This window comes from Heptranchias perlo, chromosome 37, assembly GCF_035084215.1.
Source record: "Heptranchias perlo isolate sHepPer1 chromosome 37, sHepPer1.hap1, whole genome shotgun sequence".
In the NCBI taxonomy this organism is placed as follows: Eukaryota; Metazoa; Chordata; class Chondrichthyes; order Hexanchiformes; family Hexanchidae; genus Heptranchias; species Heptranchias perlo.
The window spans coordinates 3,588,508-3,600,839 of record NC_090361.1 but is presented as its reverse complement, the minus strand read 5'-3'; the positions used below and the strand labels follow the sequence as shown (position 1 = coordinate 3,600,839).

Here is a 12,332-nt window from a genome sequence, read left to right as displayed (position 1 = left end):
GCTAGAAATACGCAGCGAGTCTGTCAGCAATATGAAATATAGAAACAGAACATTCTGGAAGTACAAAATGGGTCAGCATCCGAAAGGAAAATGTTTCGGATTGAATGCCTTTCAAATGTGCTCCTCCCCCTCCCCCCTCCCTCACTGTGCATTTTTAGCGGTTTATATTTTTATTTCAGAATCTCCATCATTCCCAGTTTATTTATTTTTAAATCTCTGACTAGTGGGTCTCCCACTTCATTGCTCACAGGTAGTTTGGGGTGTGGAGTGCTCTCGTGATGTTTAGCCACTAACCTGGTTTGTCCCTTTAGGGTCACTTCTATTTAATCCGACCTACGCGTAAACTGCTGAGGTTTGCCTGCAGGCAGTGTAACCGCTTGTAAATTTCAGGCTCCAGGTCAATGACTGGATTTCTTTTTTTTTAAATTGTCCTGCATATATAATAAAATGTGAAACTTGGAAGTGTGATATCTGATGTGTGATATCCGGATGCATCACACACACATGCACAGTTGAAAGTTGATTGTTAGGTTGAAGTGTTGACAGTCATCTTAAAAACCAGACAATTGGTGTGTATGGGTTAGTATTACACTAGGCAGATAGAAAGCTACATACTTTATGGACATTTTTAAAGAGACTACATTTTATTCCTAGGAAGAAAAAACTGTCTAAGGATTGTTTTTGAAATCAGAAGTTCAGTTGCATGGGGATGCAAGGAATACGATGATATACACTGGAGCAGCAAAGTACTTGTGCAAGGAATCTGTTATTCAAGAAAAACTGCAGGCTTCTGTTAGAGGTTTAGACTTGTATGGTGCTGATTTAGAAGAAATCCACTGAAGAGACATTATCATATCTAATTATTTTCTATTACAGTATATTTGTCATTCTGGAAGATTAATGTTACATATGGGGAGTCCTCCTGCCTGGTCAACATTCAACTTTCAACCAACTCCACCAAAACAGATTAACTGGTCATTTATCTCATTGCTGTTTGTGGGATCTTCCTGCTCAAATTGGCTGTCATGTTTGCCTACATAACAGTAGTCACTGAACCTCAAAAGTGATTCATTGACTGTGAAATGCTTTGGGATGTCCTGGGGGCACGAATGGCACTATTAAAATATAAGTCTTCTTTCTGTCGCTTTGCATGCCAACCAGAAAAGAGAACTCTCACTTTGAAGTTTCAAAGATATGTTCATTAAAATAAGGAGTACTTTATATGCCAATGATAAAGTTGCCTCACATTGCCAGAGTACCATAACTGCAGACTACTGATTGGGACTGAACTGACTGGTCATTACTGAGAGTGTGGATAGAACAAGACAGGACTTGTGCTACCAAAGTACATAGATGTCAACATATCATTTCTCAGAATGTGGATCACATGAGAAAGACGAGACTATTTTAATGAAACTAAATTTGAACAGCCATGTACAAGAAATAGGTTTAATATTCCATGCACAGTTTGATTTTGTAATGCAACTAGTATCCTCAACTTGTCTTAGATTCCGACTTGAAATTCTCGTCCTTGTTTTCAAATCCCTCCGTGGCCTTACCCTTCCTATCTCTGTAACCTCCTCCAGCCCTACAATCTCTGCGCTCCTCCAATTATGGCTTCTTGCTCATCCCTGTTTTTCATCACCCCAACATTTGCGGCTGTGCCCTCCGCTGCCTAGGCCTTAAGTTCTGGGATTCCCTCCTTGAACCATCTCTATTCCCACCTCTCTCTCCTCCTTTAGGGTGCTCCTTAAAAACCCATACCAACCTCATCCTAATTCTCCAATCTCAGTCCTAATTAGAAACCCAATCTCATTCCCCAAGTAATAATATAAAATCCCATTCCCAATCCCAAGTCCTAATCCCAGACTCTGCTCTCTTTTGGGATGCAATACTGGTGCTCGCGCGTGCACCGTTCCCCTGGGTAACGCGCGCCTTTTCTGAAACGAAAGCCCTCCCGGTGCGCGTGGCCGCCAGCCTGCGCGGGGGCGCGCCCCGTGTTGATATTTGAACACAAGCCGAAGGGAAGGAGGATGGAGTCGGGCAGCACCAGCAGGTTTGTAGCATAAGTAAGAAAGAAATACTTCAGAAATATTATCTCCAATACAAAGAGGGGGATTGTGTTTGCAGAAATTCTAGATATAGTTTTCTTGGTTAAAAAATGTTATTCACATCAAAACATTTTTGTTACAAACTCAATGCTATTCACTTAACACTTTTTTTTTCCTTTTTATTTCTCGACACCAAAATACAAAGTTACTTTATTTCGTCATTTATTCCCTCAAAGTTTTCTAGGTCCTGATACAATTTTTTTTTAAAAAAGTAACATTAACAGAAGGAAATGGCTTATTGTTTCCAAGAAAAAGTACAAGGAAAATAGAAAGTGCAAATTTGAAATAAAAACAAAACAGGAAATGTTGAAAATACACAGCAGCAACTGAAAGGGGAAATCAGATTAATATTTCAGATGGGTTCCAAGTTCTGAAGAAGGCTCTGTATCTAAAACATTCATTTGTATTTTCTCTTTCAGATTCTCAAGGATCTGTGCATTTGCAGTATTTTCTGTCTTTATTAACTTTTTAATTTCACAGCTCGTTTTTTTTCGCCCTAAATTTAGGTTGCTTTCTAAATTCTCTTCTTTGTTGTTCATAGAACGATACAACACAAAAAGGAGGCCATTCGGCCCATTGTGCCTGTGATGGCTTTTGAAGAGCTATCCGATTAATCCCCTGCTATTTTCCCAATTGCCCTGCAAATTTTTCCTTTCCAATTCCCTTTTGAAAGTTACTATTGAATCTGCTTCCACCGCCCTTTCAAGCTGCGCATTCCAGATCATAACAACTCGCTGCGTAAAAAAAAAATTCTTCTCGTCCCCCCTCTGGTTCTTTTGCCACTTATCTTTTGTCTCTATACTCAAATACCCTTCTGGCACTAACTGTCTAGACTCATGTTAGAAATAGCCACTTCAGTGAAATATCAGAAGCCTGCAGGCACTGAGAAACCATATATGCGCCTTTGTAAAAATAAGGGGAAATAAAATTGATGAGAGAAACTTTCAAAAATTAATATTTTTAAACATTGTCAGCTTTCCCCCTCCTGATGCCCTATACTATTCTCTAGTTGAGGGGGTGAGAAGGAGGCCTCTTTTTTGTTCTTTATTTAGCTGCTAGAAGGTGTGGTGAGGCAGATTGGTTTGACTTTTCTTCCTATGCTTGCTTCCTTGGCAACACAATGCCAACTCAGGTGGAGAGTTAATTTTCACACACGAGCCAAGCCGGCCAACAAATAATTATTATTCAGCTTTTCTCTTTGTTTACAGAATGGAGGAAAATATTGTCAATAGACATGATGTTGTGTCGTATAAAAGGAAAGATAAGCCAAAATGTTCCTGCTCAATGGAGGTGGTCAACACGGAACCAAATGGGGGCCATTGGACAGAGACAGAATTGCATCAGTTAATGGGGCAGCCGACGCAGGAAAAGCAGAGGAAGGAGAGCCAGGTGTTCCTCGCTGCCTCAGCCTACTCGAGTTCTTCAACCATCCAGGCCTCGCAGCCCTCCACCGTGCCTCTCCCGCACAACAACACATTCCCACCGCTGCACCAAGGGAAGGAGGAGCAGATACATGGGGCGGACGACGGAGTGCCTCAGTACGACGTCACACTAATGGAAGAGAAGCTTCAACCAATAGAACAGCAGCTTCAATACCTGCTGAAGAAGGCAGAGGAGTTCCAGACGCACCTGGTGTACAGGTATTGGCCAAGCTCACTTTTACTCTTTTCTCACAGAGGTCAAGTTTCACCTACTTTTTTTCAGTAATTTTATCCCAATTCTTTGTCCAGCTGATTCTATGCTTCTGCAGCTGAGTCCGTGACCAGTGCCTCTCCCAGGAGATTTCATGGCTGCGGGAGTGGGTGGGAATAAAAGTAGTGTTTGGTTATGATGCCCTGGCCATCATGGTGTGGGGCAGGCTTGGTGGATCAGCAGGTCTTTTCCTACCCATTAATTTTGTATGTTCGTACACCTGTAGTTAGCTACCAGGGATCACCAGGAACCTTTGAGGCACCAGTCTCCCATTCAGTCTCCCCTGTTGGGAGGTACCACTGTATCTGTTTGGTGCCTTCTTGCTCAGATTGGGAACCAAGTGGAACAAGACTTGAACCTGCACCTGTTTCCATTCAATGCTACTGAACATTAGTGGACCAGCACTCAGCAGCTCTCGTCATCCCAGCTTTTTACAGAGAGCAGTGCAGAGTCCCAAGCAGCTGCCTTTGAGAACTATGTCTCTGAAAGAAAAGTCCGTCATCTCGTATATCAACGTCCAGATGACAGTCACATCAGGGTGCAGAGTGAAGGTCAGGAGAATCCTAAACAGGGAAAGGAGAAGGAAGCTGGAGCAGTCACTTCAAATGATGTCTCTGTTAGGAGATGGTAATGGTGGGGTGGGGGGCTTCACACTGATCTGGGAACTGATTGCAAGCATGAAGAGACAAAAAGGGGAGAAAATGTGTATTTTTAAATCTTGCACACCGAAAGTGTCACCGTTAACTCATAGGAACAGGAGGAGGCCATTCAGCCCCTCGAGCCCTTGCCGCCATTCAATTAGAGCATGGCTGATCTGTATCTTAACTCATCGTCGCTGGGTCAAAATCCTGGGACTCCCTACCTAACAGCGCTGTGGGAGAACCTTCACCACACGGACTGCAGCGGCTCAAAACCACCTTCTCAGGGGCAATTAGGGATGGGCAATAAACGCTGGTCTTGCCAGCGACTCCCACATCCCATGAATGAATAAAAAAATTATCCGCCTTGGGTCCATAACCTTAATACCCTTGCCTAATAAAAATCTATCAATCTCAGTTTTGAAATAATGTATTGGTCCAAGTCTTTCTTTAATGGATGGCCAAGATTCCCCAGCTCCCTTCACTTTATTTCTCTTTCAGTACCTGATTTGACTCTACTTCACCCTATTTCCTTCTCCATCGTTCCTCTATTTCGCAATCCTTAAATCTCATTAAGGAGATAGACTGTTGGTCCCATCGTTCACCAAGGTCCCAGCTGCCCCGTTGCCCTTGCTGCGCCGCTAACAGCTCGACATTTCCAGCAACTTACAAGACAAGACGTTTTCTAGCTGCAAGGCGAGGGAAAAAGTCTAGCTCAGGGGACATGCTGAAAGATGCCCCCCCTCCAGCAAGATCTGGGCCATTATTGTAATGTACAAAAATAACATCTTGATGCTCTTCAGTTTGCTTCCTTCCCCTGCAGCAGAGACCGAATCCACAACGAGGAGTTTGCCAGAGCCGTGCCGATCTTTGTGAAAACGTGCCAGCCGTACTTTGCCTACCTGGAGTCCACGGCACGCAGCATCCATTCCGACAGGAAACCCCTTCCCGAGTATATCCAGAAACGGGTAATGCTTTAGGAATAAGATTGTAAAGCACTTTACAAAAGGTTCCGGAGCTGGTTCTGCCCGCTCCGTTTTTAGGAAAGTTTTAACAGTGCAACATAATCCAGGCTAACACGCCCAGTGCAGTACTGAGGGAGTGCTGCACTGTCGCAGGTGCTGTCTTTCGGAGGAGACGTTAAATCGAGGCCCACACTGCCCTCTCAGGTGGATGTAAAAGATCCCATAGCACTATTTCCAACAGCAGGTGAGTTCACTTCGGTGTCCGGGCCAATATTTATCCCTCAACCAACATCACTAAAAAATAGATTATCTGGTCATTGTCACATTGCTGTTTGTGGGATCTTGCTGTGCGGGAATTGGCTGCCGTGTTTCTTACATTATAACAGTTGCTACACGTCAAAAGTTCTTCATTGGCTGTTAGGTGCTTCGGGACGTCCTGAGGTCGTGCTCGCTCCAGGTTCAGGTCCCAGTCTGCACTCAAGGGCAGCAATAAGGTGCTAAAGTTGTAGCTGAAAATTGACCAGGGTCTTGATTACTGAACAGTAGCCCCTGCAAGACGAGTGTTTGCACGTGTAGATGTCAGGTGAGGACAACAACAACTTGAATTTATATAGCGCCTTTAATGTAGTAAAGCAGCCCAAGGTGCTTCACAGGGGCGATCATCGGGCAAAATTTGACACCTGAGCCACATAAGGAGATATTAGGACAGGTGACCAAAAGCTTGGCCAAAAGGTAGGATTGTAGGAGCATCTTAAAAGGAGGAGAGGGAGGTGGAGAAGTTGAGGGAGGGAATTCCAGAGCTTAGGGCCTGGCAGCTAAAGGTGGAGCGATTAAAATCGGGGCTGCTTAAGAGGCCAGAACTGGAGGAAGATTGCGGAAGGTTGTAGGGCTGGAGGAGGTTATAAAGATAGGGAGGGGCGAGGCCATGGAGACATTTGAAAACAAGGATGAGAATTTTGAAACAAAGCTCAGGTGTAAAATTAATAAATATTGAAAAGTTTAAAATCCTACACCAGAGTCGGACTGGCCTAGTGGGAAACTGGGAGATTTCCTGGGCTCGTCCGTGAATGGTTCCCTAGTGCTGTATTATTAGCTCCCCCTAATCTTCATGAGAATCCCAAAGAATCCCGTGCCTGTTTGGGGGAAGGCAGTCCCTCCCTGACCTGCACCCTATTTTTTTTGTCAGTACTTTTGCTCATCAAGGCCGCGACCTTTAACACAAACCAGGCAAGCACAAACCCCTATGAAGTTTTATTTCTGGTGCTGATTTAATGATGTATTTGCACTGTCTTCATCAGTCCCTGTGGCTATTGGTGCACACGTTGTACCTTGCATTACTTGCTTTCTTTGTGTCCGCCGGTTACTTACTGTGTTTTCCCAGCTTTTGCAGTTCTCACAGCAGCTGGCCTCGAGTCTAGAACAGCTGGTTCTAATGTACGCATCCTTCGGCTTCATCTCGCTGGAGGAGACGGACCCCTGCAGGTAATCAGGACCCTGACCCATCACCATCACTGACCTACGATGGGAACTTAAATTGCAATGCAAGAAAACATCCGACTATATAAAATCAGCGCTCTCAACCTCCCGTGTAGCTCAAGGAGACCGGACTGCCTGGCCCAGTACTGATCCATACGGACCAGGGCAGTTCCAGGTTCTAGTCTGCACTCAGTTGGTTGATTGCAGCCAGGGTAGCAGGTGGGAGCAGTGTATTTGGCCTCAGCCACTCCTTAGCTTGCAAGGGAAAATGATCCAACTCTTCTGGAAAAAATGTCTGACAAGGACATGATCAGGCGTGTGTGTGACAGGGTAGATGGACAGAGCAGAATGGGAGCTGCCAGTGCCTGTGGAACCATCCCCAGCATAGGCCAGTGCCTTCGAGAGAAGGGGGAAATTATTGTAATTAGTGAGATTGCTGTGTCCTTCCATCATCATGAGTTGGATGGTGTACTTGAAAGTCTGTCTCTCCCTCTGCCATTGAGGACTGAAAGGAGAAAAAAGTAAATCAGGAGAGGCCTAGAAGAATGCCACATAAAGCACAAAGAAAGGCAAATACTACCTTTCAGAGATCGAATCAAACAGCACAGAAGGAGGACATTCAGCCCATCGTGCATGTGCCAGCTCTTTGAAAGAGCTATCCAATTAGTCCCACTCCCCCCCACCCCTCTTTTCTCATGGCCCTGCACATTTTTTTCTTTAAGTATTTATCCAATTCCCTTTTGAAAGTTGCTATCGAATCTGCTTCCCCCATTTTGTCAGGCAGTGCGTTCCAGATCATAACAACTCACTGCGTGACAAAGATTCTCCTCATCTCCCCTCTGGTCCTTTTGCCAATTACCTTAAATCTGTGTCCTCTGGTTACTGACCCTCCTGCCACTGGAAATAGTTTCTCCTTATTTACTCTATCAAAACCCTTCATAATTTTGAGCACCTCTATTAAATCTCCCCTTAACCTTCTCTACATAACTGAAGTCCCTCATCCCTAGTAAATCTCCTCTGCACCCTGTCCAAGGCCTTGATATCCTTCCTAAAGTGTGGTGCCTAAAAGTGGACAACACTGGGGAGAAACTTGGTACAATTTGCCAATATGGATTAGGCAGAGACTATAAACACTGAAAAAAAGTACAGAACAGGACGAGTGATGTAGAAAAAAATTCTAATCATTCTATCCCTCTTTTTCTTCTCTTTAAAAAAAAAAATTCCATTGTTCCAGTATCTGCTACTTCTACAGAGGAGAGTTCCGCCTTGGGCACTGGTTCAGAGTTGCCATCTTCCGGTACTGTATGCCCGTACCCTACACAGCGGCAAAGGAACCAAAACTGCTGTTCAAGAAAATCCGGTGGAACGTAGACGTCACTGAAGGAGCTTCCTTCGGGGATATGAATGAGCCATGTACACAATAGTAAGTATGGATATATTTGCCTCTAGTAGCCAAATGGCCTCAGGCTGTGCTGTACGATTTTACGATTGTAGTGGGTTGTACCCAGAGGGGGAAAAGAAGTAGTGAGGGATTTGAGGTTAGATGAACGATGGAGTCAGGCAGAGTGCAAGACAGAGTAGATTGTACCTGGCTACTCACTCAACCTAAGTCAGACGGTGCGCAACCAGAGTGGCCTGTTAAACCAGTTTCAAATCTCCTAGCCCATCAAGACAGCATACTTCCACCTCCTACACCGCTGAGTGACGCAGACTTTTCAATCATAGGACACTGCATTTGAGCCCAGGTCTATCCTCACCAGCTGCATGTACCTTCTATTTGATGCCATTGAAGAGTGATTAGTTATGGAAGCTCTGCATTGACGAGGTGGGTTTGTCAGTGATCTAGAATGGAGTATTTTCCACTTTCCTCCTCCCCTCCCCCCCAGTGTGAAGCATTCAGTCTATTGCTTGTCTGTACAGTAATATTAGTGCTGTTTTCTGCTTGACCGAGCACAAGGCTCGTTTGAGTGGCTCTGGCCAGATTATCCTACCCTTCTTCAGGATGCCCATCAGAATTGGATTTTGAAATATATATATTAATCTCTATCTCTCTCTCCAGGGCAGGGGTATATTGATCTAGTATTGCAGACACTGGACCCCAATCCCTTTTAAACACAGCTGAAAGTTATTAGTGGTCAAACTGGGACAATACCCAGTGTTGTCTATAGCTACCTAGGCCCTAAACTCTGGCATTCCCCTCCCTAAAACATCCTGCCTCTCACCCCCCTCCAAGCTACTCCTTAAAACCTAGCTCTAACCAAACTTTTGAGCACCTGTTCTAATATCTCCTTAGGTAGCTTAGTGTCAAATTTTGTTTGATAATTACTCCTATGATGTGCTGTGGGATTTTTACTACAGTAAGGGTGCTATAATAAATGAAAGTTTTTATGGTCAGTCTAGGTCTCATGCAATAATTTCATAATCACCATTTTTTTTTTTTAAAAGTCACTCAGGATAGGGGCGTTGGTGGCAAGGCAAGTTTTATTGCTTCCCTAGAGGTGGTGAACCAAAGCAGTAATAAATGATAACTGGGAGTGTGTCATAAGGCAATAGTAGAATTGAGATAGTAGATGTGACAGATCAAGAAATTAAACAGTTATGAAACACCTAGGATAACAATTACAGCCATGACTGCATTGCTATTTTATCTTTTAATCTATAAGATTGGAATAGTTTACCGCTAACTGTTACTAGATGAGTTATCACTGGCAGTTTTATTGTCCATGTCCGTTGCATTTTTTAATATGGAATCCTCTGCCCTTCATCCTTGCTTCTTCACATTATATTATTTGCTGCAGTTACTTCCTGTGCTACAAGGAGGCAAGTCACGTGATGGACAACAGCCAGCCTGGGTCTAAAAGTACAACCACTACTGCCAAAAGCAGGCGTTTGTGGTCCATTGGTCGCTGGATTCAGGTCGAACCAGCTCCAGGAGAGCCTGATCTCCTTTGCTGGTAACTACTAGAGAGCTTTATACTGCATAGCGTTACATAGTATTTACAGCACAGAAACAGACCAGACCATTCAGCCCACATGGTCCATGCCAGTACTTATGCTCCACATAAGCCTCCTCCCACCCTTAATCTAACCCTATCAACATACCCTCTGTTTCTCACTCATGTGTTTATCTAGTTTTCCCTTTAAAATGCATCTATACTATTCACCTCAACTACCTCTAGTTTTGGTCTTCCCCACAAGTGGAAACATCTACCCTATGAAACTCTGTCATAATCTTAAAGGGGTCTATTAGGTCACCCTTCTCTTTTCTAGAGAAAAGAGCCCCAGCCTGCTCAATGTTTCCTGATCGGTATAACCTCCTCACAGGGTTGGTTACCAACTGTTATGGAACGAGAAACTAAAAAGCACTACAATATTTCTCAAAAAAAGTGTTGGTTTATTTACACAGTTATAAATGCATAGAATGCTGTCACAAGGAATAGTTGAGGCACACACCATTGCATCCGTTAAGGGAAAAGTGGATAAACATTTGAAGCAGAGCAATGTACAGGGCTAAAAAGGAACAGGGCTGTAGGATTAGTTTACTAGATTACTCCAACAAAGGCGCACAGATACAATGAACCAAATAGCCTTGTTCTGTGCTGTATATTTGTGAAGGCATGCACTATTCCCCACTGTTGCAAAAAGTTATGTAGTACCTTTCGTGACCTCAGGACATCCCAAAGCACTTCACAGCCAGTGAAATACATTTGAAGTATATAGTCACTATTGTAACATAGGAGCCAATCTGCAGACAGCAAAGTCCCACAAACAGCAATGTAATAATGACCAGATGATCTGTTTTCGTGATGTTGGTTGAGGGATAAATATTGGCCTAGGACACCAGAAAGAACTCCCCTACTCTTCTAGAGCCTTGGGATCTTACATGCACCAGACAGAGCCTTGATTTAACATCTCATCCAAAAGACAACACCTGACAGTGCAGCACTCAGTACTACATTAAGAAAGGTGCCAGCCTAGATTATGTGCTCAAGTCACAACCTTCTGACTCAGAAGCAAGTGTATTACCCACTGAGCAAGGCTTAGCTCCCAACATGAGAACAAGGTGGAGAAATTGTGCTATAACTGCAGCTTAAGCCATTTGATGTTCTCACTGCCGAGTGATAACTGGCCTCCACTTGACATCCCACCAGATCTTTGGGTGGTAGATATCAGGAACGCAGGGGAGTGGTGGGAAAATTAAATGCACTTCGCAGGCCAGCACTGGATAGCAAGCAGGAGCAGGAATCCTGGCCCTTGCAGAGACGAGTTGTATCATTACTAGTGCACTAGCTCAAAACCAGCAACCTTAGCCAGGAGCTTCTGGTCTGTGTCTAAATAAACACTTGTATTTATATAACACCTTTTCACATGGTAAAACATCCTAAGGCTTCACAAGTCTTTTTTAATCCCCTCCACTTTAGGGTAGGAGTTTTACTCTACATTCATAACCAAAGCCACAAGACAGTAGAACTATCACCATAAAGATGTTTGATTTACAATCACAGCACACCAACAATCAGAAGTCAGGCTAATGAAATAACTAACATTAAGATATTTATAAGCACCATTTGCCATGTCCAATCCCATTCATCAGACTGACCCTAGGCTTCCAACAAAGTTACTTTAATGTATATTAGTTTCCCAGGATAAATCAGTTCCCAAAGTGGTTGCATAAAGCACTGTTATACCAATGGAAATATATCCTGTAGTATAATGGATCTTTAGTGGGTAGAGTAATGCTATAATCCAGGTACAGCACCTGGAGATACTCCAAAACAAATCCTTGGTAGTGACAAGCTTAGGGCCAGTAGAGATAACATGGGCTCAATTGCAGTTACTGCCATTAACCTCAACCGTGTGTGCACTTTTCCATCACAAATCTTAAATCACTGCCACACATTTCATGGCTTCTCAGCTTGGGCGGCACTAACAAGGAAATATTTTTATACCTAGCTAGCACAAGAAAGCACATGAAAGAGAACCCAACCACATTCTCTAAACACCCCATTTCTATGGTTTTAGGTTTCTATATGAGCAACCACGTGGTGACTACGAGCTCCTCATCACAATTGGCTTTGAGGAACCAACACAGATTGCTGCTACAGACCTCTTGGTGGACATTCTAATGGGCCAGAGATCTGCTGATCTCTCCGGGACTTGCTTCCAGAAATCGAAACAGTTCTCTTACCTGCAGCTGCAGAGTCATACAGACCTCGCTGCATCCAGCTGTCAGGTAGTTTCAGCTGGGCTTAATTCAGAAGCCTTTGCAAGTTGACCCACTCACAGCAAAGGTCCCAGTCCAAAGATCTACAGACAATTCTCCTGGGATTAGCTGTTGTCACTTTTTTTGACACCCCAGTACCAGCATTGAGCACAGTTGAGTTTATGCACTTTGTACAAGGCCAAGTTTCAAAAATTAAATTGTTTATTCTGACAGTTATAGAAATCAA

At 43.7% G+C, this 12,332-nt stretch overlaps 1 protein-coding gene across 1 annotated transcript; it reads left to right on the top strand.

Annotated features, from left to right (window-relative positions):
- Positions 1–3,322: 3,322 nt before the first annotated feature.
- On the top strand, positions 3,323–12,332 carry c37h19orf67 (chromosome 37 C19orf67 homolog). The gene is made up of 6 exons (XM_067972824.1): positions 3,323–3,751; positions 5,265–5,409; positions 6,788–6,888; positions 8,117–8,305; positions 9,681–9,836; positions 11,905–12,332. Exons 1-6 carry the CDS (start codon positions 3,396–3,398, stop codon positions 12,155–12,157), a joined length of 1,200 nt encoding a protein of 399 aa, XP_067828925.1. The 5' UTR covers positions 3,323–3,395; the 3' UTR covers positions 12,158–12,332.